The 26,678-nt window shown below is 38.7% G+C and overlaps 4 protein-coding genes and 1 non-coding gene across 15 annotated transcripts; 3 read left to right on the top strand and 2 right to left on the bottom strand.

Annotated features, from left to right (window-relative positions):
- Positions 1–709: 709 nt before the first annotated feature.
- LOC111780695 lies at positions 710–2,344 on the top strand. The gene is made up of 2 exons (XM_023661168.1): positions 710–1,001; positions 1,208–2,344. The coding sequence occupies exon 2, from the start codon at positions 1,213–1,215 to the stop codon at positions 2,122–2,124; it is 912 nt and encodes a 303-aa protein (XP_023516936.1). The 5' UTR covers positions 710–1,001; positions 1,208–1,212; the 3' UTR covers positions 2,125–2,344.
- Positions 2,345–3,074: 730 nt separating this feature from the next.
- Positions 3,075–3,235, top strand: LOC111780756. The gene has a single exon (XR_002812899.1). It is a non-coding gene; the product is annotated as a U1 spliceosomal RNA (small nuclear RNA).
- Positions 3,236–9,184: 5,949 nt separating this feature from the next.
- LOC111780063 (dof zinc finger protein DOF5.4-like) lies at positions 9,185–10,613 on the top strand. Its single transcript, XM_023660336.1, has one exon. It carries the CDS (start codon positions 9,551–9,553, stop codon positions 10,505–10,507), a length of 957 nt encoding a protein of 318 aa, XP_023516104.1. The 5' UTR covers positions 9,185–9,550; the 3' UTR covers positions 10,508–10,613.
- A 31-nt stretch (positions 10,614–10,644) lies between these two features.
- LOC111780061 lies at positions 10,645–15,546 on the bottom strand. 11 transcript variants are annotated; one of them, XM_023660326.1, is made up of 6 exons: positions 14,754–15,546; positions 14,238–14,418; positions 13,315–13,955; positions 12,898–13,223; positions 11,336–12,811; positions 10,645–10,986 (listed from the first exon to the last, which is right to left on the bottom strand). In XM_023660326.1, exons 3-5 carry the CDS (start codon positions 13,858–13,860, stop codon positions 12,694–12,696), a joined length of 990 nt encoding a protein of 329 aa, XP_023516094.1. In that variant the 5' UTR covers positions 13,861–13,955; positions 14,238–14,418; positions 14,754–15,546; the 3' UTR covers positions 10,645–10,986; positions 11,336–12,693. The 11 variants fall into 11 exon arrangements, with proteins under 11 accessions (XP_023516094.1, XP_023516097.1, XP_023516093.1 ...); XM_023660329.1 differs by having other exon boundaries at positions 14,238–14,331; XM_023660325.1 differs by having other exon boundaries at positions 14,238–15,338; positions 15,449–15,546.
- A 2,332-nt stretch (positions 15,547–17,878) lies between these two features.
- LOC111780740 (probable galacturonosyltransferase 11) lies at positions 17,879–23,606 on the bottom strand. Its single transcript, XM_023661225.1, has 2 exons — positions 22,970–23,606; positions 17,879–19,686 (listed from the first exon to the last, which is right to left on the bottom strand). The coding sequence occupies exons 1-2, from the start codon at positions 23,120–23,122 to the stop codon at positions 18,232–18,234; spliced, it is 1,608 nt and encodes a 535-aa protein (XP_023516993.1). The 5' UTR covers positions 23,123–23,606; the 3' UTR covers positions 17,879–18,231.
- Between the last annotated feature and the right edge of the window lie 3,072 nt (positions 23,607–26,678).

Genomic DNA, 26,678 nt, shown 5'->3' with positions numbered 1-26,678 from the left:
ATGTTAAAGGCACACTAGCATTAGGAGTGAAAATTCAGAAATCAACCATGATGTTGTCGGGGTTTTCTGATGCTGATTGGGCTGGTTGTCCCGATGATCGACGTTCAACTAGCGGCTTTGCTGTATTTCTTGGAGCAAATCTAATCTCATGGAGTTCCAGAAAACAGGCTACAGTGTCAAGATCAAGCACCGAAGCAGAATACAAGGCCATTGCGAATCTTACTGCAGAAATGATTTGGATCAAGTCATTACTGAAGGAACTGGGCGTGTATCAATCAAAGGCTCCTCGCCTCTGGTGTGACAACCTCGGAGCTACATATTTAACTTCAAATCCAGTATTTCATGCTAGAACGAAACATATTGAAGTTGATTTTCATTTTGTTCGAGAACAAGTAGCACGTAAAGCAATGGAAGTTCGGTTCATTTCATCAAGTGATCAAGTAGCTGATATCCTGACAAAACCACTGTCTAAAACTCCTTTTACTACACATTGTAACAATCTCAACATGTACAAGACTTGTTGGGATTGAAGGGGACTGTTAGAATTGGTCAATCCATTAGAATAGCTTGAAGTTAGTCATGCCATAAGAATAGGCTTACTTCGTTAGTTTCCTATGAAATCGGATCTATTAGTTAATCTTTTGCCAATATAAATAGAATATGTCCTCAATAGTGTGAGGCACAGTTTTGCATAAACTTGATAGTTCTGTCTCCCTCAAAAGCTCTTCCCCTGTTGACCATTCTTCCACGTTTCTCTGCAACTCTTCCATTCCTCCAACCCCCTCTCGCCACAACACTCACCCCATCCCACTACTCAACCATCTACCCAATGCATTCCCGTTGACCCATTTGAATCTTTTCCAATCTTCAATCCGTCTTATGAACCTCAAAATTTCCCTAAACCCACTTGTGAATTCGAACAGAGATCCAGGGTCCTCCGTGCCGGAACTGAAGAATCACTCAAATTTTCACTCTGCGGTGGAAGGTCTCGCCGATTTAAGGTTCGGTTCTTCTGTTTTTCCTCTCGATTTTAACTCTTTGTGGGGTTTTTGTTTCTTGTTGGATTGGGATTGTTTCGTCTGATTTTATTGGGATTGTTCTGAAGCTAATGTAGTGTGAATCGAAGTGGAGATTAGACTCGATTTTTGTTCCTTTTTTGAATTAGGGTTTTTTTCTTTGTGTGAATGTTTTGTACTCTGGTTTCTAGGAATCATGATGGTTATGGATGTGATGAGCTCCAAGAGACAAAGGCGTCCAAATGTAAGGCTAGGGGAAATTGGGGATATATCTGCGGCTTGGGCTTGTGGGTTTTCTCATAGCACTAGAGATAAGTTAGCTCATAGGGAATGGAAACATGATGTACTCCAAACTGTGGATGATGATGATGATGATAACCCCATTGTTTTTGGGGACTTGGAGCCTTCAACTCCCAAACTCACTGTCTCTGAGTTGGGTGCCTCTCCACAAATTTCAACAGAGTTGCAGCAGAATGGAGAGAACAATAATAACCCCAATTCTTCTGCATTACCTTTGGAATGTCCTCCAACTTCTGCTGGACTGAAGTTTAGTGATGTGACCAGGAAGTGTAGAAATATGAAGCGTCGGGGGCGTAGTCGAAACGTTGGCTACGTCGTTCTTGGTGGCAGTTGGAGCTCGAAACATAGCTCAGATGACTGCTCGATGAATGAGAAGGACTGTGAGGGGACACGTAATTCTGCTAATGGTTATGGTGACTTCTCTGATCACCAGACACCAACCACTAGTAAAGAGGAATGTGGCATTGATCAACCCTCGACACAACAAGATCGTGAGTTAAACAACGACTCGCAGTTCATTGGTGAGAAGGGTAGACACAAATCTGGCATTGTGCAGGATCAAATGAGATTAAAAGATGACGATACGAATGCTGTCAGTAGATGGTTAGAGGAGGTAGGATTTGGCAAGTATGCTGGGGTGTTCGAGATGCACGAGGTGGATGAGGAGGCTTTGCCACTGCTGACCATTGAAGATCTCAAAGAGATTGGCGTGTTTTCTGTCGGGTCTCGGAGGAAGTTGTATAACGCAATCCAACAGTTAAGAGAAGGCGGAGGAGAAGGAGAAGGAGAAGGAGAAGGAGAGGAGTAAGGTATCTGAAAGCTTAGAAAGCGAAATGCGCACAGAACCACAGAAACGCTCGCGCTCTTTTAAAGTTTATCGTTCGATTGTGCAGGAAAAGACCATGGATGTACATATTCCTCTAACATCTTTTGTATTGGCTACATGCCTGAACACCCTTAACTTCCTTTTGGCAGTAAAGTTAATGGCTTCATTTTGAAGAAAAATAATGAGATTCTTGTGTTCTTCATTTTGGTGGTGCTGCTATAGAGTTAAACTAGCAATGTTCCTGCATATCTGAGTGTCATTCTTTCTCAGTTCGGGATTGAAAGCTCTTGGAATGGAAAGAAAATTGGATTTTCATTTGAAATTTTTGTTTGAGAAAGCCTGATGATATCTTGATGTGACAGACCTATTTTTGTACTGATAAACGCTTTAAATTTGCTCACCCAACACATTCTCTGCTTGCACTGTCAAAGTTTAAGCTTGACAAGATGAACCCCAGCAGGATGAAGCGCGCTATTCATCCAAAGAGGCTCGAAAATGACTTGGTTCGACATATTGTTACTTATCAAACTAAGTACTCGTTCGAATGACTTTCTAAATGTTTTACAATTCTTATCTTCGTCCTATTTGTTTTTGTACTCTTTCTCTCTGTCACAGTAAAGGCTCGATCATAAGTCATTGTTGAAAAGGAGAGAAAACAACACGAGAGTTAAGCAATACTCCAACATAGGCAATAAGATAAAGAGGAAAATAGTGAGCAAAGAGAAACCAGTTAGAAAAACTTGGTGATACCTCATCTAAACACACTGATTTAGGCCAATAGTATCAATAAAATAGTTATAAAATCTACGTCATTTCCTTCTAGATTTTATTGGAAGAACGCAAGTTGAGTGACTTGAGTCCCACATCGAAAGATTCGTAAAAGAAAGCGTGGCAGCAGACTATAAAACAGATACAAGAGGTCCTTTTAAACCATACTTACCTGGACGGGGTCGATGGGCGATCAGTAAGGCTCATGTCCTAGGTTGGTGACCACCATTGCACTACGGAGGGGTGCCCGCCTAAGGTCTGCCCACGTGGCAGAGCCTACGTCATAATTTGTGGTAGTGGAGGCCTGCGTTCGCGCGGCCTCTACCTAATTTCGGCCCAAGATTTGGCCCATGAACATATTGGGCCTAGCCTTTCAATTTTTTAACCGACCCTAACGTCCGTGTCTCAAATTACATAAAAAAATCTTTTTATTACGTACACTTGGCTTTTAGTTTTTTTTTTTAATTTTAAAAAATAGTTTTTTTAGTTTTTTCTATTTACTAAAAAAAAAAAAAGTAATTATAAATTATTTTTACAGAACTAAAAATAAAAGAGCCTAAAATAATGACCTCAGCCACTGTTGGAGTTGGGTATTAGGAGTTCTATTCATATAACTTAATGGATTAACTTTTTACCCAAATTATTAATTAATTTGAATAGAAAAAAAAAAGGTATAACAGACTAATTCAGTTAAATACAAAAAAGAAATTCTTTTCTTTTGGTAATAATGGAGAACTGAGATTGAGATATATAAGGAAGACTTAAATAAACGAAAAAGACCCATAAAATAATTGAAAATGTAATAAAATGAAAAAGGGGAAAATGGATAAATATTTGATTTAATATCTAAAACAGGAAGAAAAAAAAAAGATCTAAAAATATAGATTAATAGTTGGGGATTGGGTGGAAACTGGAAAGAGCTTGGTCTGCATGTGCACAATATCAATGCAAAGCTGGCCAGACGGCGACATTCTTCAATTCCCTCCAAATTACCATCTTGCCCTCCCTTCCCTTCCTATGTTCTCTCTCTCATTCATTCTTCTTTTGACCTTCGCTGTAATTTCCCTATTGAATAGTATATTCCTTTTTTAAACCTACCTTTTTAATTAATATAATAATTATACAAATTTCAGTTTTTTCGGTTCGCACAGACAAATCAGTTTGCCATAATTGCCATTCCAACTCATTCCATTATCTCCATTATCTTAATAATTCATCGAAAATTACCCATTTTATTAAAATATTATTTAAACTTCATTTTCATGTATTTTCATTAAAAAAATACAAAACACATTAAATAAAAGAAATCTATATCTCAAATAATTGAAATTAAACCCCATGATTGAAGAAAATGAAGGGAGAGAGATAGACATAATTAAAAAGGGAAAATAAATGAAAAAAAAAAAAGGAATATAACAAAAAGAAAATAAATAATGAAGAGAGAGATATTTAAAAAAAAAAAAAATCAGAGGCCCTTCCCATTTTATATTTAGTGGCCTCTGTCTTTGGGACCAAATTTCTCTCTATATCGAGAAGACTATGACAGATACATACATACAATTTTGTGCATTTTTTTTTTCTTTATTTCAATAATATATATATATTTCTTATTTTGAAAATTTAAATAGGATTTTATTCCATCGTGTTTATTAAAGGTTGCAGCATAATATTCTAAAAAATTAACGCGAAAGTTAATATAAAAAAATTAATTTCATGAATGATGTTGTAAATGATGTCTTTTGAGTTGAAATGAATAACAATAACGTAGGTTGGGATAGCTACCCAATCTAGATTCGAAAGAAAAAACGACACGATAGAGACAGGTTGGATTTTGAATTTTTGGCAACCGGGCACCCGGATCCACCGTAAACCTAACTTCCCATTCAAGAAAGTACATTTTTTCCTCCTTTTCCTCTTTTTTTTTTTCCTCTTATTTCCTTTTTCACGAATGTGATCTTTTGGGTACTTTGGTATTTGTACTATTGTACAATTTTCTCTCATTTTTAATTCTCCTTTTATAATTTATTTTAATAGAAATTTCTATTTTATATTATTATATCTTGTCGCTAACAGACAGTCTCACCATTTTAAAACGATTAAAGAGAGGCATGTATACATTTATAAGAAATGTTTTGTTTCTCTCTCACCAATGTAGGATCTGACTTTGAAAAATATTATTTAGATATTAATTATATGGAAATTAGTGGAGAAGTATATATTAAATGGAAAAATAAATAATAATAATAATAACACAAATATATTTAAAAGAAAGATTAAAACCCTAAGCTAAGAGGTTTGCCCTAACTTGTAAGAGAGTGACCCATGAAACCTGTGGGACCCACACTTTTGGGGTCTTGGAAAATAAGGACGGTCAGGTCAGCCAAAAATAAAATTACACGTCATAATTAAATTTCTTCTAATTATGATTATAATAATAAAAATAAAAATAATAATTATTATAGGAATATTGGAATTTTTAGAAAAGAGTGGGCCCAAAAATCACATGACAAGTGGGCCCAGTAGAAGGAGATGTCAGTGTCCCCATTCCAACCGACTGGGCCTGAGCCCATAGTTGGTGGCTTACGACAGCGACACCCATTACAATTCCACAACACAACTAACCCTCTCCCTTCCAAACCCATATCTTTTTCCCAATCTCCTTGATTGTGACACCTCCCATCTTTTCTTTCCTTTTTTTTTTCTTTTCTTTTTTTAAATACCACACTTAAAAATAACTTAATAAATTAAATACCAATTATTTTTTAAATGTCGATAGCTCGATCTTCCCCTCCATAACCATACAATTGAAGAAAAAAAACGTCTTGGAGAGAGGAATTAGGGTAAGAATATACTGTTCATTTCCAACCTTACTCAGCTAACCGAGAGAAATCTTTCTCTGCTATCTCTTTATTACTTGCCTAATTTTTGGGCGGATCTCTACGAGATTAAAGACACGGGTATCTCTAATAAAAATACATAATTATGCAAGTTTATAATTAGGGGGCCATAGGATAGGCTAATTAGGATGAGGGAGAAATAGGGTTAGAAATTTTTGGAGAGAGAGAAAGAGAGGGAAAACCTAATATTGGATCCCATGTGCATGTGAACCTGCTTTCTAATTCCCTTTCAATTACGTCCAACCAACCATTCAAATATCAATATCACAAATAAAATAAACTATTTAAATTAATAATTAACTTATTTTTCCTTACAAACTCAATTATAAACATGATTCATATTCGTATCGTGTATTTATAAACTATATTCAAAATATATATATATATATATATATATATATTGTAAATATTATAAATAGAGTATGGTATAAATTATGAATTATGTAAGTTTTTGTTTAACGAAATAATTTGAAAATTCAGTTGGGTAATACAAGTTAGAAGCACACGTGGGGGGCGTCAGCAATCGTTCCTCACAAAGACTCCCAGATTGGGTTTCTCTACTGTTACGGTCACCCACTATGACGGCCCCACTCAGACGGTTGGATTTTACCCGCTTTTATAAATCAATCTCACAGCCCCGTTATTTTTATTTTTTCCCCCCATTTTTACTGCCTAGTAATTTTTCACAATTGTACATTTTTGTTAATTCAAATATAAAGTGTAATTAAAAATAATTATTAATAAATGAGACTTTGGTCTGGATTAATTAAATTTCTTGAAGAATAAAAAGTCGGTATTTGGGCGGTGTGTGAGGAAATAATAAAAAAATGGAGGGTTTAAATTTCAAAGACACATTTTCTGTATGTTGGTGCGGTGGGACCCACGTCCATTTAATTTGCGGGCTGTATATCACTCAAACTTGCTCGGAATGAAATGGAGAATCCCGTCCCAGCACCTATTATAAGAATAGAGAGGAAGAAGGGAAATTTCACCATATTAACTAAGTTGTCTCCATCTCTATGGATGTCTCTGTTTCAAAATAAAAAAACGAGCATATATTTTTACCTTTTGTATTTACTTCAACGTCACAGTTATATAATATTTTAAAAATAGTAAAATCGTAAATTCACCATAGTTTAATAAATAAATTAAGTGGTGCAGGTGAAATAATAGAATCCAAGTGGAGAAATGATGAATGTGTAGTGTAGTTCAATAATTACATTTATTGTCAAAAATGAAGAGTGGACTCAATTATGGAACAGTTTTATTTTTTATTTTTAAATAAATAATTAAAAAAAAAGCATCTAGCTAGGGTTACAGTTACCTGCAGGTCACTAGGGTTTTATTTCACCTCCAATCATAATTAAACAAAAAAATTCATTTTTTTAATTTTCTTTTTTATGACGTGGCCTATCATAACCCTAAGAAGCATGCACATCGACTCGCTGCACCCCTAATGCTTGTTGCCTCTTTCCTCCCCACTATATAAAACCTAATCCCTCCTTAATTTCTTCATATATTTAATTTTTTTTTATAAACCCCTTAAATACACGTGGCAGAAATGTAATTTTGTATGATCTAGTTGTTCTTATAGGGTAGATAACCATAGGTCGGTCCTTTAAGTTTTCTCATTTTTACAACGTTTCCTTAAACGACATAAGAAACATAATTTACCTAATATGAATTAATTACTACTTTTTTATTTTATTTGTATTTATTTATTTATTAAATAATAACTAGGTTACTAATTTTAACGAGTATAATACATTGGAGTCCTTTCAAGAGTAAAAAAAAAAAAGTAACAAATTTGATGGATAATTGTAATTTAAGTAGTTAGGCAAAAACGACACCGTATAGAATGGTCGGCGCATTAATTGCATATATTTTCAAACTCGAGGAAGGTGATGGATCGTGGGTGCACTAATCACTATGATCCTTATTATTATTTATTTATTTACTTACTATCTTAAAGATTTATAATTTAATATTGTTGAATTAAATTTAGATATTAATTTGTCGCAAGAGATACACTTGTCGATAGCTAAACACAAAAAATATTCGACAAACCCTAAGAGATTTGGAGAGGTCGTATCGATATATAGTTGTGCTACCATTCCTCTCGATGCAAAAAAAGATCCTTCTACATACGTGAATTTACAGAACTCTTATTAGAACATATGGGTTCTTGATAGACGTTAAATGCATTCCTATGACTCGATAATTCGACCAACTTAAATTCTCCAACCAAAACCATACAAGTTAGGTTGAGTTATATATTCTTTTTTCAGTTTGAGTTTAAAAAATCGAATATTCGGGTCAGTTTGCAAGTTGTTATTTTTTTTATTTTGGTCCATTTGAAAATAGTGTTACAACTCAACCCTACTCTAAACATTAATTTGGAGATTAAGAGTATCTGACATTTGTAATGTAACCGATGTTAGTGATGTATTGCGTCTTGTAAGATTTTAGTTGTAACATGTATCTTTGATAAATAGAATTTTTTAAAATTATTTAATAAAGACCAACCTAAACGAGTCCAAGAACAGAGTTAGACTATTGCGTGGTAAAAATATTAAATTTTGAGATAACCTGAGTGAAGGTTCGAGAACGTAGTAGAAGAGTGAATAGGTTAGAGAATATTGGGGAATTAGTAGATGTAATTATCCAAAACTTTATGTATAGTGAAAATTTTGAATGATGGGAGGCCAAATCCACGCACGCATACATGATTTGATTAATGTATGGAATGTTGATTACTATTGATCCTGATAAGGTTCCGCTCGCACCATAATACTGTACACATACAATTATATAATCAAGTTTTCTCCTCAGCCAATGAAACCTTGAAACGTGGCAGCGCGTGGTCCATTTGGGCTCGAGCCTACCAGATAAACTAGTGTGGCCGACAAGTCGACAACCGGATTGTGTGGTCGACAAGGACCTCTTCCTGTCCTCCGTCCACGTGTCCTCCATCCACCGCTTGATCTTCCTTTGACCGTACGGTCTTCTCCTCTCCAACTAGCGCTCCCTCCCTTCCCCTTTTACCCCTCCCTAAGCCTTCTATTTCCAAACAATTTGAAATGACAATTTCTAAGCTATTTTATTATTTTTAATTAATTTTTGTTAATTTTTTAGTCTCTGTCGTAAATGACAATTTCACCCCTTTGAGGTTTGAAAAACATGGGGTTTACGGTAACCGGGTTTGGTTTAGAATGATTTTAGCTTTCAAGATCGGTTTTAGATCAACCATTCGATCACCGTATCTACTTTTGAAACGTTAGTAAATGCTTGATAGACCAACCCATGTTCGGATTAACAACGGGTTTAACCCACACTATTTAAGCCCCTACTCTAGACGCTTAAATGCTTGAGCTTATTTGGTCCGTTCCAATTCATGGGTAAGAGGAGGGGTAGTATGGTAAAATTGCGAGGGTATTAGTATATTGATATTTTAATAGAAAAAATATTGGACATATGAAGCTGCTCAGGGGATATTTGTCAGTGTTTGGAAGCTGAGATTCAGAGACTCCCTCTGTTATATCAAACACTTCCCCAAATTTCTTCATCATCATAATCCCATCAATTTTCTTTTTTATTTTTTATTTAAAAAAAAAGAAAGAAAATTGAAATCCCTCGGATCATCTTCGAAGAAATCCTTCTCAGTTTTCCCCCAAATGTGAGTCGGATTTTCTCTGAGGAATTTGTAATTGTTGCTTCGTTTTCCTCTGGTTTTGGCTCCGGAAATGCAAGACATCCACTCGATCGCCGGAGGAAGTCGGTTGTTCGGTGGCGGGGGTGACCGTCGTCTGAGGCCGCACCTCCACCACCACCAAAACCACCAGGCCTTGAAGTGCCCAAGGTGTGATTCTCTCAATACAAAGTTCTGTTATTACAACAACTATAATCTCTCTCAGCCTCGTCACTTCTGCAAGAGCTGCCGACGTTACTGGACTAAAGGCGGCGTCCTCCGTAACGTTCCTGTCGGAGGCGGTTGCCGGAAAACCAAACGCTCCTCCTCGTCGAAGTCCAAGTCCAGTCCCGATGTAGCGGCGACGTCTCCTCCTCCTCCTCCTCCTCCTCCTCTTCGCGAACGTAAATCCACCTCTCATTCCAGTAGCGAGAGCTCTAGCCTAACCGCTACAACCACCACGGCTGCCGCGGCGGCGACAGAGGCCGTCTCTGCTCCGTCCTCCATTTCAACGTCGGCTCTATTGAGCGTACAGGATAGGAAATTGTTCCCCGCTCCGACTACAAACCCTAATTTCGATGGTGCGGCGACGGACTGCGGGATTTTCTCGGAAATCGGAAACTTCACGAGCTTGATCACATCGACTAACGAGACATTGGCGTTTGGATTCGGCAATATGGGGGATGTGACGCCGTTTGCGATGAATCATCCGTTTCAAAATCAGGCGGCGAATCAATGGCCGTCGCAGAGAATGATGAACGGTAACGATGAGGTGAAGATGCAGGAGATCACAGGCGGAGGAGGAGGGTACATGGATCAGACGGCACAGGTGGATCCATCAACAGGGCTACAGAATAGCAGATCAAGCAACATTGGATTCGGACCGTTGGATTGGCAATCAAACGGAGATCATCAAGCTCTGTTTGATCTCCCCAACGCCGTTGATCAAGCATACTGGAGTCAAAATCAGTGGAGTAGTGATCAAGATCAGCCTAATCTGTACCTTCCGTAAATCACTCGAGACCACAGTCAAGACGACTTTCTTAGCCGACCATCTCCGTTTCTTTTTTCTTTTTCTTTTAATTTTTTCCTAATTTTAGTATATAATTAAAAAAAAATATATCTCTCAATGAAAAAAAAAAAAAAAATCAAAATCAAAATCAAATTTCGAAATATAAAAAGAAAAGAGAGATTCTTCTTCTTCTTCTTCTTCTTTTTCTTCTATATGTAAATCCGCCTATAGTATATTAAATTTGAGCTTCGTTTATGATGAATTTCGGATTTTCGTTGCACCTATAGGATGAGGAGGAGGAGGAGGATGACGTGGAAAATATTGGGTGACGTGGGGGCCACGTATCTCTCTACAAAGGACGAGAATATGAAGGTTTTTTCTCTGGGCTTCGTCTTTTGGTTTCCACGTCACTTGAAACAGTATTACTGTGCTGTCACTGTCACTGTCCCTGTCGCTGAGACTTGTGGTAATAAATACACCTCANATCAAAATCAAAATCAAATTTCGAAATATAAAAAGAAAAGAGAGATTCTTCTTCTTCTTCTTCTTCTTTTTCTTCTATATGTAAATCCGCCTATAGTATATTAAATTTGAGCTTCGTTTATGATGAATTTCGGATTTTCGTTGCACCTATAGGATGAGGAGGAGGAGGAGGATGACGTGGAAAATATTGGGTGACGTGGGGGCCACGTATCTCTCTACAAAGGACGAGAATATGAAGGTTTTTTCTCTGGGCTTCGTCTTTTGGTTTCCACGTCACTTGAAACAGTATTACTGTGCTGTCACTGTCACTGTCCCTGTCGCTGAGACTTGTGGTAATAAATACACCTCACTTTCTTCTTAATTACAATAATGTCTCCCAATTCTTTCATTGTCGGTATCTCTCTCTTGTTCATCATTTTTCGTATTATATTTCACAAATTACCTCCTTAATTTTACTCTTAATTCATATTTATTTATTGTACCGTCCGAATTTCGAACTTAAACATAAGAAAAATTGTTAATGTTTGAGAACTCCCACTGTCATCTCTGTGGTTGTTGCTTGTGGGGATGGAGATTGGATTTTGGTAAGTACTCTGCTGCAATGGTCCTGGAATGGGAATTGGCTTGCTTGATCAAGCGAGACCTGACCTGTGAACTGTCATTTTCATTGTCTCTCCCTTCTTGCTTCTACACAACATTCAACATTCATGATTCCAACTGCGATCTGCCCTTCGATTTGGACTTCGCACATGGTGGTGGCTGATGGTGGTCCTTATCGTCATCCGCCCTTGCGCCTGCTTGACGACGCTTCTGACCACTGCAAATCTTGTGCCATCTCAATTGTTTAGACTTACCAAATCATGGTGGCATTGAAAGGGATGTAATAGTGGACGAGCAAACTTTGATAAGAAAGTAATACCTAAACGACAGATATGTGTGTGATCTCACGTTGGTTGGGATGAGAACAAAACATTCTTTATAAGGGTGTGGAAACTTCTTCTTAGGACAATATCTGCTAGCGTGAGCTTGAGCTATTACAAATGGTATTAGAGTCAAGTACCAGGGGTGTGTTAGCAAGGACTTGAGTCCCAAGGGGGTAGATCATGAGATTCCACATTGGTTAGAAAAGGGGAACAAAACACCCATTATGAGGAGAATGAAGACGGGAACAAAGCATCCTTTATGAGGGCGTATAAACCTCTACCCAACATACGCATTTTAAAACTATGAGGCTGATAGCGATACGTAACAGGCCAAAACAGACTATTTACTAGCGGTAAACTTAGGCAGACTCTTACACTGAAGGTGGTGCCACTGACTAAAGTTTCCCAAGTGGAACTGGGAATGCACTAAGCTATATATCAAACGAACTACTTACCACACCAGGGATCTAGAAGCATCCAGCAATCTGATTATGGTCCTCTTCAATGGATGAGGATGATCTTAGCTTTGCTGTCGCCATGATCTCTTTCTTTGTGTTTATCAGTAGGTTCAATCAGCATCAGATTCAGATCTGTAAGCTTCATGTTTTCAATTTACTCCTAAACATACTTCATGTGTGGCCTCTATACTACCAACAAAATAACAGGTCTAACATATAGATTAAGAATATGAAACGAGAGAAGATTTAAAACTCCGAAAGTAATACGTTAATGCAATGTTCACTCGCTACTCGAGACGAAATTTGTAGTACAATGGCAGTACTAGAAATTACAGCAGGGAAAACATCGCCTCCATAGTTGTTGCTTTCGCGTTCGCAACGTTTGCAACGGATCAGCTTTTGCCATTCTTTCTGGACTTCCAATCCATTCTGTTTCTAAACTGTGAATTCAAGAAGGCCAAGACAATGATAAACTATATGTTTCAATTTCAATAAATAAGGTTGAAAGAGAAGCAACATTACATACATTGGAAAAGAGAAAGAATGTGAGCTGTTGGTGCTGCTGTTCGACTTAAGCGATGCGCTGCCCAAAGAAGATGACAATGAGGGTCTTAAGTGATGCGCTGCAGAGGAACCATCTTCATTCTGATGATTCTCCGGCGTGTCATCCTCAGCCATGGATGTGCTTCCACAGTCATGACAGTGCCGGCAACCTGCTGTCCAGGTGCTGCCAAGTTCAAAGTTGCTCTTGCTTCTAGCAACTGCTTTGCCTTTGTGTCTGTTTTCATCAAGTATCTTAGTCAATGATCTTGCAATAGAGTTTGTCGAAGCTGCTTCCTTTTTACCTGTAACCTACAGAGTTTTCAGACAATCAAATCATGTCTTTAAGCTAAAACAGATATCAATCGAGAAGCATGCTAAGCTAAGCCAAGTTTACTCTCACCTTTCTATCAAGAAACAATATAGGCACAGATTTCATAATGGAAACCTCAGAAGAATAATCCTTTTGTTTCTCATTTACTTTGTTAAAGAGGTCTTCCTCAAGGATCTGTGTTGATTCAGTACTTGAAACCGACGACTCCAAGTACTCGGATTCTTCACTTGATTCACAGTCGCTTTCTGGTGTATTATGCTTGAGCATGTCAGGGACTAAACCATTTTCTGTGTCACAATTCTCCTCGATGCATTTTTCATGTGACATTACCACTTTGTCGATGCAAATATCTTTCACAAATTCTAAGTCGGTTTCTTGAAGGAAAACAACAAGCTCAGGCAACTCGTCATCCATTGAAGTCTTGAATGAACTCTTTGTGGAATACCGGCTGATTCTATCTCCAATTGCTTCTGATTCACTAGGATCATCATCTCTCTCTTGTACAACATAGTTTCTTCTCTTAAATGACTCGACATCGACTTTCCATTCACTCTTCTCCATGCTTCGGCTTTTATGCATATTGTTCACTACCAAATCAGAAAATTCACTCCTCATCTATTCCCTGATGATGAACAAATCACCAAATTTGTTTCTGCTAATAAGTTTGATCCTTCCAATTCTTATGAAGCTGTCAATGGATTTGTTAAGCTCTTAAAAGGAAGAGATTGCATGCAAAGAAGAGAAACAATCATCTTATTTTGAATACTTGGCAAGAAGAACAAACGAAGGATGTTCTACTTAATACTATCAGAAACAACCTAGAACAATAATCAGAAACTGACATTTTCACAAGAAACAGCCCAGGTCTGTACTTTTCTCAGCAGCCAAACAGAGACAGAAAGAGAGAAAGTGAAGCTGAAATTACTATGGACATATATATATATATATATATATACACAATCATCATAAAACATAAGATTAATGACCATCACCTGTCATTCAGACCAGATCAATCTCCGACCAGACCTTGCCAATGTCAGAGGAGAAGCATATGCAAGCACTTGGAGGGCATCAAGAAGGTGTAGTCTAGAAAACAGTAAGAAATGAAATATCTAATGTTCATCTTCAACCCCTTCTCTAAGAAGATTACAGAGGATGAAAGTAAAAGGTGGTCTGCAAAAACTACAGGCCTTATTAAGCAGAGACATAACTCAAACACATAAATGGCAGGCAACTAAATCACATTTAATGCCCATAAAAGTTCTAACAGTTCATTGACCAAAGACCTATTTGTTGCACAGCCCAATACAGAAACAGTTTCATTTAATATAATGAATATGGTATGTTCATGATGCTCATAGGATGCACTTACTAATTGGAAATATGAATGTATATGCTTTACACTATGAAGATTCATTCAGTACAAACTTAATGAAACTCTTCCGATAATATGGAATCCTCAATGATCTTTAACCGGAATAGTTGTCAAGATCGTGGATCAATGTTACCTTGTAGCCAATCACAGTTTCCATTTCTCTCAACGAGAATGTCCTGGCTAAGCACTACTCGTGAACAAGCCGGAAAATCCCCGTCCCACCGACCACTGGCATTTCCCGGAGTTCGTTCATGATGGGATTCCGGCCGACGACGCTGAACGAGCTTCCGTGGTACGATCCACCTGTCATTACGAAGGTTAGCGTCATCAAAAGGCTGAACTCATTTTGTTGCGACGACATTGCATAAATCCCCTGAGCACGCCCAATCAACGTCGAGCCCTAATCCGGGCGCCACCGTGAGCGGGTTATCCATCATGAAAATAGACCCAAACATGGCGGCGATTGGGTCCGAACCCGTGTAGTTCATCCGCCGTCTGGCGACTTGAATCGCGGTGGCGTTCGGACCACTCACAATATCATGCATGTAGAACTGAATCCGAGTCACATTAAGGTTTAGCGCCTCAATTGAAGGAACGACTAGGAGAATCGCCATGGAAATCAGCAATATCTTGCTGGAAGCGGCCATGGGTGCGTCGCTTCAGTACGAAACCAATTGCAGATTGCATTGTTCGGTGAATGGTTGATTATATAGCCAATCTGAATGGCAGAAATTTTTTTCAAACCCGTGGAAAGCTAGAGTTCACTGACAATTACATTGAAGAAAATTCTGATCGAAAATTCAATCGATTTGAAGAACGAAAATATACCCAGAAATTCGGAGGGTAGTGTGCTTGCAAATTGTCGGATCGTCCATCGTTCAACGTAGGTGCGTCTTTCACCTGCGACCAGCAAACGTGGCGGGAGACTAGAAGCATGGCGCATAAGTCTGTATTATTATTATTATTATTATTATTTATTATTTAGATTAGAAGGCCCAACTAATAGGGCTTTTTATGAATGCCAGACTACAAGGCCCGACTTCTTGGGTTTTTAATGAAGGCCCGCCTAATTGGGCTCTTAATGAAGGCCCAACAACTGGGATTTAAATGAAGGCCCGAATAATTGGGCTTTATGAAGGCCCGACTAACTAGGCTTTGGATGAAGGCCCGACTAACTGGGATTTGAATGAAGGCCCGACTCACTGGGCTTTAAATGAAGGCCCGACTCACTGGGCATTGAATGAAGGCCCGACTCACTGGGCTTTGAATGAAGGCCCGACTCACTGGGCTATGAATGAAGGCCCGACTCACTGGGCTTTAAATGAAGGTCCAACTAACTGGACTTTAAATGAAGGCCCGACTCACTGGGCTTTGAATGAAGGGCGACTCACTGGGCTTTGAATGAAGGCCCGACTAACTGGGCTTTAAATGAAGGCCCAACTAACTGGACTTTAAATGAAGGCCCGACTCACTGGGCTTTGAATGAAGGCCCGACTAACTGGGCTTTGAATGAAGGCCCGACTAACGGGGCTTTAAATGAAGGCCCGACTAACTGGGCTTTAAATGAAGGCCCGACTCACTGGGCTTTGAATGAAGGCCCGACTAACTGGGCTTTGAATGAAGGCCCGACTAACGGGGCTTTAAATGAAGGCCCAACTAACTGGACTTTAAATGAAGGCCCGACTCACTGGGCTTTGAATGAAGGCCCGACTAACTGGGCTTTGAATGAAGGCCCGACTAACGGGGCTTTAAATGAAGGCCCAACTAACTGGACTTTAAATGAAGGCCCGACTCACTGGGCTTTGAATGAAGGCCCGACTAACTGGGCTTTGAATGAAGGCCCGACTAACGGGGCTTTAAATGAAGGCCCAACTAACTGGACTTTAAATGAAGGCCCGACTCACTGGGCTTTGAATGAAGGCCCGACTAACTGGGCTTTGAATGAAGGCCCGACTAACGGGGCTTTAAATGAAGGCCCAACTAACTGGACTTTAAATGAAGGCCCGACTCACTGGGCTTTGAATGAAGGCCCGACTAACTGGGCTTTGAATGAAGGCCCGACTAACGGGGCTTTAAATGAAGGCCCAACTAACTGGACTTTAAATGAAGGCCCGACTCACTGGGCTTTGAATGAAGGCCCGACTAACTGGGCTTTGAATGAAGGCCCGACTAACGGGGCTTTAAATGAAGGCCCAACTAACTGGGCTTTAAATGAAGGCCCGACTCACTGGGCTTTGAATGAAGGCCCGACTAACTGGGCCTTGAATGAACGCTCGACTCACTGGGCTTTGAATGAAGGCCCGACTAATTGGGCTTTGAATGAAGGCCCAACTAATGGGCTTTGAATGAAGGCCCGACTCACTGGGCTTTGAATGAAGGCCCGACTAACTGGGCCTTTAATGAACGCTCGACTCACTGGGCTTTGAATGAAGGCCCGACTAATTGGGCTTTGAATGAAGGTCCAACTAATGGGCTTTTTATGAATGCCAGACTACAAGGCCCGACTAATTGGGTTTTTAATGAAGGCCCGCCTAGTTGGGCTTTGAATGAAGGCCCGAGCAACTGGGCTTTAAATGAAGGCCGGACTAATTGGGCTTTGAGTGAAGGCCGGACTAATTGGGCTTTAATGAAGGCTCGACTAGTTGGGCTTTTAATAATGGCTTGACTAATTGGGCTTTGAATGATGGCTCGTCTAATTGGGCTCGACTAGTCGATTTGAGGTTCCAGGCCTGCGAAGCGAACATTTTCCCCGCCAAATTCTCAGGCATGTGTAACGGACTTCGGGGAGAAGCTTCATAGAGAGGTTGGCAATGGAGGAGAGTGAGAGGGAAACCTGTATCAAAACCCTAACCGGAGAGTCCTCGACGGTTTCTTTTTCCGGCGGCAGAACAATTGAGGACTTCAGCTTTCGACTCAGGCGGAATTTCCCCTCAACCATTTCCCCCAATTTTTACCTCTTTTTTCCCCGATGATAGTTCTCATTTTCGTTCTAGGGAACTAAATTGAAACCGCAGAGTCAAACTAATGAGCGTCGCATTGACCATGGCGAATATCTAGTTCTGATTCCATTTATTAAAAAGGATTCTTCCAAATCCGAGCAACGCGATCAATATGAACAAGGGTACAGTGTTCTGCTTGGTCCGACATGGTTCATGTACTGCCACTTTTGCTTAGGCGATTCACAGGTACATCGGCAATTGGAGTATCAAAGCCATGAAGAGGACCCAAACTTGATTCAGTGGAAGCACAGGAGCATATGTATGAACAATAAATTGATTTCAATTACATCACAGCTAAAATGTTCTGAGCAAATTATTAAAGAAATTGACAAGTGAATAATAATCTGTAGCTTGCAGATCATGAGGGGAGTAAAAACAAGAAAATCTACAGCTTGCTGATGGGAGAAGAAGAAGCTATCACCAGCCAAAAATGGATTCTCACAGCCATTTTCCTCCTTACATTTTAACTTCTCTAATGTATAAATTCATCCCTTTTTCTTTCTCTTCTCAAGAAACTGGGGTGGAGTAAATAAAATCTCCTACCATACTCAAAATTGTCTACTTTTTGAATCTACAATGAAAGCATTGGTGGAAGATGTTGGTGGTACAGTTTTAACTTGTAATGCAATCTTCAAAATAAGGGTGGCTTTGATTTAAGTAACGTTTCCAGAGAGGCCTGTACCTGGTTATGGCCAGCTTCAACCAAGGCTTCATGTTCCCATTGAAGTGAATTACAGCTGCACTCTCGATCAAACGGTTGTCGATGTTTAGGTCGTAACCCAATCCTAAGACATGCCATCTCCGGTCGAGTGGTTCCGTTAGCCCGTAGAAGGTTAATAAACCAGGAGGAAGAGTCCCTGGCTTCCAAAGCAAACCATCTGCATTTTGTTCCTGCCAATAATGATACCGAGCTGTTACGTTTGCTTTCCTCCATGCAATTAGATCGAAAACATTCATTCCAAACGCCCATCCACACGCCTGTGGATCAAACTTTGAGCTTATGATTGAGTTAGAGAAGTTCAGGTACTTGTAGTAACGATGAAACGCTTCGAGACAGGTTTCGACCACTCCATTCACGTTTCCATGCAAATCAACAGAAAATAGTGGTGTGAGGTCTTTCTGAACTACGACATCGTCGTCAAGAAAAACTACCTTCTCTAGCTGTGGATAGATCTCCGGAATGTAAAACCGAAGATGGTTCAACAACAACATATACTTCGGGTTTCGCAGTTTCGGATCAACTGCCAAATCCTGAAGCCCTCCAAAATAATACGCTCGTGTATTCGGATCGAGCATTTGTTTCAGAACAGGAGCATAAGAGGCATTCAGCCAAGAGAAGTCCTCAATCTTTTGGACTTCTATTGTGGATCCTTTAAAATCATTGCTAAGGAACCAAGTCTGCATAGCTCCATAGTTGATCCTGTTCGTGACAATGTGGAAGACCAACTGTTTCGGATGATCGGCATTAGAAACAGTGGAATTGACAACGACAGACGTTGCCAAAACGTTGTCCGAAAATATGCAAAAATGATACAGATTATTATCCACGACTCGCTGCGAGTTTTTCCTCTCATCTGCCATTTTTTGAAAGGAAGGATATTTCATCCAATCAGCTATGAGTTTCACATTTAGGCAGTGAAGACTCTTCGGAAGAGCTTCCGCTGCAACTTGCCCGAACACCGTGCTTTGTACCGTGGCAGCATTAGCCCGCTCTTCAAGGGCTTGAATATGAGACTTCATCGTCATTATTGTGGTCGAAATATCGTAATGAGCATCTTGTGCCTTGAATATCAAAGAAGATAGGCTTTTGATTATGGGTTCTGCTTCCTCTAGAGTGATGGGTTCCCCTCTCATCACAGCTTTTGAAAGCAGCAGCTGGGAACTTCTGATTTTAGAGCTCAGCTCCCAAGCTAGATGAAGATTGCTATGCTCTTTGGCGATAACTACATACGCTTTGGCAAGTGTGATTTGCTCAGCCAATTGTCGGGAAAACGATGTAGCGGTCGATATTTCTTCAGTGAAATTTAATCTGTCATGAGCAACTCGTTCAATTCTTGAGTTTCTCTCCTGGAAAAAGTCGGAAGTCAACTAATCAACATTCAAGCCATCATATGCAATGAAAATTTGTTTTGAATGACTAAATGTATATTTCGAAGTGATTTTAACCATTTCAAAGTCATTCCCAGACATATCCTCGTTGTTTGGACATCAAAAGACACAACCTGAGCACTATATCCATATACACACTTTTTTTGTGTGTGCGAATCCACTTGGTCATGGCTGATGGCCATACCAGTGCTTCTAAGGTGAAATTAGGTGTGTCAAGGTGTTGTGTGTCACAATCGCACGCTTGTGACAATGGGACAGCAATTGTACGACATTTGTTCTAACCTAGTGAACAAGTCAACCGTGTGAAAGTCGAACTTTGTGGGCAATCTTGGGATATGATCGAGCCTCGAGTCTCGAGTCACATTTGAGAGATGTTTTAGAAAATGTGAGTAAAAAAAATGAGTTGAAAACAATTTGAAAGAAACTAATGTTGTAGACTAAAAGCGAATAAGCAGCAACCACAACTTTGATAGCATATAACCCAGGTAGGAAAAATTGACAACTAATCACATGCTCCTATAGTATGTTTTGGAGTATTTTAGCCCTAGCAGGTGTAGACATGATTATGGTGAACGGTCACACTCCCGTATTGACATGACAAGAATAGTAAAGATTTAACTATGCATGAAAGTAAGTAAAAAGGGTTGGAACAGACACGCGGCCATGGGCAACACGCCCTGGACAAACATGACCGGCACATCCGGCACGCGGCCACAGACAACACGTATTGGACAAGTATGTCCATGGTACTGTTCATCGTAGCATTTGGTAATACATATATTTTCACTCCTATTACTATCAGTTCCTTTTCCCTAGCGTTTCGAGATTACTAGCCATTGTTATCCCAACCTGAACTATATATTCTAAAAAATAATAAGCAACTAATAATTCACTGCAACAACTCATAACCTTAATGTTTTATATTTTTATGTATTCTAAATAATATGTGATCAGCAGCCATTGCAATGCAAATTGATTTTACAACCAGAAAATGGATACACATACTGTTTCAGAAGCGACTATGACTAAGAGTCGAGCCAGAAACAATCATATGACATATCACAATGCCTTGTAAGAGAAATATAAATTTTAATTTTAATTTGCTTTCAAGCATTGATGTTCAATCAACAGTGTTGATGTTCTAAACAGAACATTCTAAAACCATGAAAACGTATTCTTCCAATTACTCCAAGGAGATATCGACAATTGAATAATAAAAATCCGATGCATCCCCGAGATCTATTTTGCTTAACTCTATTATATCTCCCGTCTACCCACAGCGACTTGACTACAAAACAAAGCTCTTACTCATTCTTTGTTACACTTCTTATAAAACATGAATTTAAAGCCATGACGAGCAAGCCCACCGCTAGTACATATTGTCCTCTTTGGGCTTTCTCTTTCGAGCTTCCTCTCAAAGTTTTTAAAAAGCGTCTGCTAGGAAGAGGTTTCCACACCCTTATAAGGAATGCTTCGTTCCTCTCTCCAACCAATGTGGGATCTCACAATTCACCCCCCTTAGGGCCCAACATCCTCGCTGGCACACTGCCCAATGTTTGGCTTTGATATCGTTTATACCATATTTAAAACGTGTCTACTAAGAAGAGGTTTCCACACCCTTATAAGTAATACTTTGTTCCCCTCTCCAACCGATGTGGGATCTCACAATCCAACCCCTTGGGTGCCCAGCGTCCTCGCTGGCACACTGCCCAGTGTTTGGCTCTGATACCATTTGTAACAGCCCAAGCTCACCGCTAGCAGATATTATACTCTTTGAGCTTTCCCTTTCGAGCTTCCCCTCAAGGTTTTTAAAACGCATATACTAGGGAGAGGTTCCTACACTCTTATAAGGAATGCTTCGTTCCCCTCTCCAACCGATGTGGGATCACACAATTCTCCCCTCCTGGGGCCCAACGTCCTCGCTAGCCCACCGTCCAATGTTTGGCTCTAATACCATTTGTACCATTTTTAAAATGCGTCTGCTAGGGAGAGGTATCCACACCCTTATACGGAATGATTCGTTCCCCTCTCCAACCGATGTGGGATCTCAAAATTCACACCCTTAGGAGCCTAGCGTCCTCGCTAGCACCCCACCTGGTGTCTGGCTCTGATACCATTTGTAACAGCCCAAGCTCACCGCTAGCAAATATTGTCCTCTTTGGGCTTTTCCTTTCAAGCTTCCCCAGGTTTTTAAAACGCGTTTGCTAAGGAGAGGTTTCCACACCTTTATAATGCATCGTTCCCCTCTCCAACCGACGTGGGATCTCACAATACTATTTCCTAACCTTCCACTTCAAACTGCCATACCCAACCACTTCCATCTCATAGCCAACCACTTCCATCTCATTGCTAGGGAGAGGTGTCCACACCCTTATAAGGAATGTTTCGTTTCTCTCTCCAACCGATGTGAGATCTCACAATCCACCCCCTTGGGGACCAACATCCTGTTGGCACACCACCCAAGTGTCCAGCTCTAATACAATTTGTAACCGCCCAAGCCCACCACTAGCAGATATTATCCTCTTTGGGCTTTCCCTTCCGAGCTTCCCCTCAAAGCTTTTAAAACGCGTATGCTAGAGAGAGGTTTCCACACTCTTGTAAGAAATGCTTCATTCCCTTCTCCAACCGATGCGGATCTCACTATTTTACTTCCTATCCATCCACTTCAAACTGCCATAGCCAACCACTTCCATCTCATTGGCTAAAGAGTCCAAACAGCCAATTACCTCAATTCTCACATCAAATCAGAGTAACTTCCATTTCAAGGTTTAAACAAGAGAAAATAACAAAAAGGTCTCCCAATTATTTCCTACCAACTCCAAAGTTGTAGTCCTTTCTGAAAGTAGAATCACCTAAAATAGACTCATAGGTGCAGTAAATAAACTAAACTTCTCTATATATTAGTCAAGCCATCCCAAACACTCTTTTACAAATTTGATATCCATAAATGTATAGAACAAAAATGGCCCGAGTATAATCCAAGGTCATCATTCCTAATTGTACAAGAAAAAACAATGTAAGCATCCAGGGAACAACAATGAAGGCATGCATGAACAGCAACGTAATTAAGATAATGTTGAGCTCAGAAACCTCAAATCAAAATAAGAACAATTGAATTCAATGATGTAACAGCAGCAGCAGAGTGAGCGATGATTCAGCCAAACACAAGTATGAAGACATCGATTCAATTGAAATCAAGAAGCTCAAAACGTAGAAGTAAGTGAAGAGAAGAAGGTATTACCAGGACCGACTGTTCGATACGATCTTCGCTATGGTTATGGTGAACTACAAACAAAAGGAGTCCTACGATTGTGAAAAGCCCAAAAAGCGCCCAGATCCAATGCGAAAACCTCCGTCGAACCGGGCGGCGAAAGTCGGCAGGCCGCCGCCTCATATTCACGGATTACTAACCCCAATTCAACGCGAAATCAACAACCGGAACCGACCCAGATTCAATCAAAAGACACAATAACTTCCAGTATATCGATTGTTTTGCTCACTAAAACCACAGTGGCGCTTAATCTCGATCAAGTCAATACACCGTCTTCAGTTCTGAGAAATGCCCACCTTTTTGTTCAATCTAAAAACCCAATCGAAGGCAAAGAATAAGTACCCAGAATCAGAATCAGAATTCCGCAAAACGGTGTCTCCCAAAAATGAAAAAGGGTCTGAATGGGGCATAGGCTAAGGAAATGCACAGCTCTTGGGAGCATGTGCGGCGGTTTTGTAGTTGATGAGCCAGCGAGGCTAAGTCGAATGGTAATTACCATCCAAAAACGCCATTGTTGCCGCACACCGCCCAATTACATAAAAAATTTACGATTCCTTCTGCCCCCACTAGGGAATTTTCAGCTTCAACTGTTGAAGATCCTTTTTCTTTTTCCCTTCCTTCGTTAGGTTTGATCTTCCATCTCAACTTTCTTTTTTGGATAAAAATAATATCTCTTGTCTTAAAATTGAAATTTTGTTTTGTTTAGTTTTTTCATTTTTTTTTTTTTTTTTTTGGACCGAATAAGATTCAGAATTCAACCTAACTCAACCACATGTTAAGTTGGGTTGGGGTTGTCTGATTGGGACGGAGAAACGATGATATTTAAGAAACAAGAGTTAGAGAAGGATGGAGAGAATGCAAGAAATCGAGTACGAAGAGAGTGCGAGACACGAAAACGAAAGATCAAAGATATAAAGAGCACGAGAGAGAGAGAGAGTGACAAATGGACAAAGAGCATGAACAAATCAAATATATTTTATTAACAAATTTTAATATTACACATATTTAAAGATTTAAAATCTATGTCCTAAATTAACTATAATATTTAATATATATAGCCCTATTTATCTAATCGAAAAAATGTTCTTCACTTCTTCTCTATTTTTCGTTTAAATGAAAAATTTTCACACGAATATAATTGATAAGTCTAGATTTTGAGGATATTTAGTACTAAATTATAGTTTACCATATATATCATATTTAATATTTTATTATTATTATTATTTTTTTNTTTTTTTTTTTTTTTTTTTTTTTTTTTTTTTTTTANAAATAAGATAATTTATTTTTGATGAGTGGATTAAACAAACATTTTGACTCGGAGAAAGAGAAAGAGAAAGTCAAAGATGGGCAACTTTAATGAATCATGGAGTAGAGGAAAATATATGCTGCAGGTGCCGTAAAAAACAAAACATGCCCTGCCGCCGACACAACATTTAACCTTAGCTTCCTGTTTGGTTTCTGAGGACTGTTGTCTCTAGCCTGAAACAACTAAGCAATGACAAGCTCTTCTAATCTCGCATGGTTTACAATCCCAGCTTCAGAAAGGATAGGGAAAGACTGTAGCCAAACAACCCACAAGAAAATATGGAGTCTTTTCCTACTAAATATTGAGGTGGGGATTTTTAAATTTTAAGAGCCTTAACTACAGACCAGAAGTGAATGATGTGAAGGGCACAAACTGGGGTTAACTCCGGCTGTTTCTATCACTACCTGTCGGAATGCAACTGGTTTTGATCGAGTCACTCAAAATTATCAGGCTAAAATGTGTTCAGACATTGGTTATTACAGTCTCATAAACTAGATCGGTTCCTTAAAGTCATCTCGCTCGCCTAAATTTACACCTTTCAATGCATTTATAAACTAAACGTGCAAGAAAGACAAAATAGTTGAGTTATGCTCAAGATAACAGGAGATTTATATTCTTTAACCCGAAAACAAACTCGGAAGAATTCAGAGATAAAATCCTATTGTTCTAGTGTCATTCTAGTGTTAAAATTTGATGTCCGAGTATGATCATGTTTGGATATACTTCTTTCGGAATTTACCTCATTCACAAAATGTCCCTCCCTCTGACAATTCTTAATCAAATGGCTAGTGGGTCCGATTTGAATCTGTCGAAAACATACCTGAAAACAACCCAACAGTTACTAAACTCTCACCTTTCGCCATCGCCATGGGTTGCAATCATGCTTGTTTAAGACACCGCTTGTTTAAGATGTGTTATACGTAGCCACATGTGAAATGTCTTGATCATGTTTGTTCAAAACATGTTATTCATGGTTACATGTTCGTTCCAAATCTTTTTTACTTGCTTTTATGTTAGAAAAATTATTCTTATTGTGTCAATACTGTGATCGGTCACTAAAATTATGTTTATACTTCATGGCTAAAATGCAGCAAAATATAATTGAGAAGATATAACTAGTTATCAATTCTTTATATCCGAATTATATACTATCAAAATTATTAGTGTTCTTATTCCCTTTTAGCCTTGTAATATTAATTAATTTAAAATTATTTTAAATTTATTTTCTATATCAGACTTTTTAAAACATTTCTCTTAGATGTGACTCAAGACTCGAACATGTATTAATATTGTCTACAAAGTCCACATTCTTTCATTAGAACAAGCGTTGCAGAATATCTCAATGCAATTGTGATACAATGCCCTACTTGTAATTTCACAATTTTGAGTGTATTGCAATTTTACTTCTCATTTTCAATTTAATTTTTAATCTTTTAAATTTTAATTCGATTCATTAAAATTAAAATTCTTTAACAAAGTGTTCGGCCATTTATTAAATTATTTATTTGTCCTCAAATTCAGATACTCGAACAATTCATTAATATTTCAAAGGTCAAACTTACTATTTTAAAAAAAAAAAAAAAAAAAAAACTAATTATTTAATATTTTAAACTAAATTTTTACTATATTTAGTCTCTTTATTTTAAGTTTTTAAAAAAGAATTTAAAAAATTTAATAGAAAAACAGATTTAAATTATTGGCAATATTAAACATTTTTTTAATTCGTCTTGGATTTCTTCTTTTAGGGTTGGTTCATTAATGGGCTTCATCTAAGGCTTACCCAACTTATTGGGCTCACCAATTCAAAAGGCTTTTTTTTTCTTTTTTTTTTTAAAATTTTAATACAGTAACTAATTAAATAATAATAAAGTCTAGCGGACAATCTTTAGACTACATAGTATTCAGCAATTGATAATCGAAGTGGACATCAGAACAATAACCGAACGGATGAAACAAGTCCAAAACACTAACTAAATGAAAGAAGCAAGTCTCGAAACTTGAATCGTTGTTTGTTAAATCACGAGTACAGTAGGGGTACAGCAGCAGCGTAGCTCGGGATGGAGGAGTGAAGGAATTGTCGGATCTAAGATGGAGAGAGTAGGTGTATACGAGTTAAAAGAGAATGGGGTATGAGAAAATTATTGAAGAGTAAGACAAGTTGTCCTTTCAATCTTTCTATCTATCTTTATTTCTCATCAAAGGGGGAAGAAAAGGAGAAAGGGAGCATCATAATTGTAATGGAAGAAAGATCAATGAGACAACACAACACAAAGAGCGCATAGACCTTACCCTCATGGGGAACTAAATGTTGTGGGCCCCACTTTTATTTATTTCTCTCTTTTTTTTTTTCTTTTTTTCTTTTCTTTAATTATA

Source organism: Cucurbita pepo, chromosome LG18, assembly GCF_002806865.2.
Source record: "Cucurbita pepo subsp. pepo cultivar mu-cu-16 chromosome LG18, ASM280686v2, whole genome shotgun sequence".
In the NCBI taxonomy this organism is placed as follows: domain Eukaryota; kingdom Viridiplantae; phylum Streptophyta; class Magnoliopsida; order Cucurbitales; family Cucurbitaceae; genus Cucurbita; species Cucurbita pepo.
This window is presented reverse-complemented; position numbering and strand designations above follow the sequence as displayed.

Excerpts from the sequence above, each read along its gene's own strand:
- LOC111780063 (XM_023660336.1), top strand. The coding sequence starts at position 9,551 with ATGCAAGACATCCACTCGATCGCCGGAGGAAGTCGGTTGTTCGGTGGC.
- LOC111780695 (XM_023661168.1), top strand. The coding sequence starts at position 1,213 with ATGATGGTTATGGATGTGATGAGCTCCAAGAGACAAAGGCGTCCAAAT.
- LOC111780740 (XM_023661225.1), bottom strand. The coding sequence starts at position 23,122 with ATGAGGCGGCGGCCTGCCGACTTTCGCCGCCCGGTTCGACGGAGGTTT. Across the intron at positions 19,687-22,969 it reads GTATCGAACAGTCGGTCCTG|GAGAGAAACTCAAGAATTGA; the intron begins GTAATACCTTCT and ends GACTTTTTCCAG.
- LOC111780061 (XM_023660324.1), bottom strand. The coding sequence starts at position 13,860 with ATGAGGAGTGAATTTTCTGATTTGGTAGTGAACAATATGCATAAAAGC. Across the intron at positions 13,224-13,314 it reads TATTGTTTCTTGATAGAAAG|GTTACAGGTAAAAAGGAAGC; the intron begins GTGAGAGTAAAC and ends AAAACTCTGTAG. Across the intron at positions 12,812-12,897 it reads CATTCTTTCTCTTTTCCAAT|TTTAGAAACAGAATGGATTG; the intron begins GTATGTAATGTT and ends TTGAATTCACAG.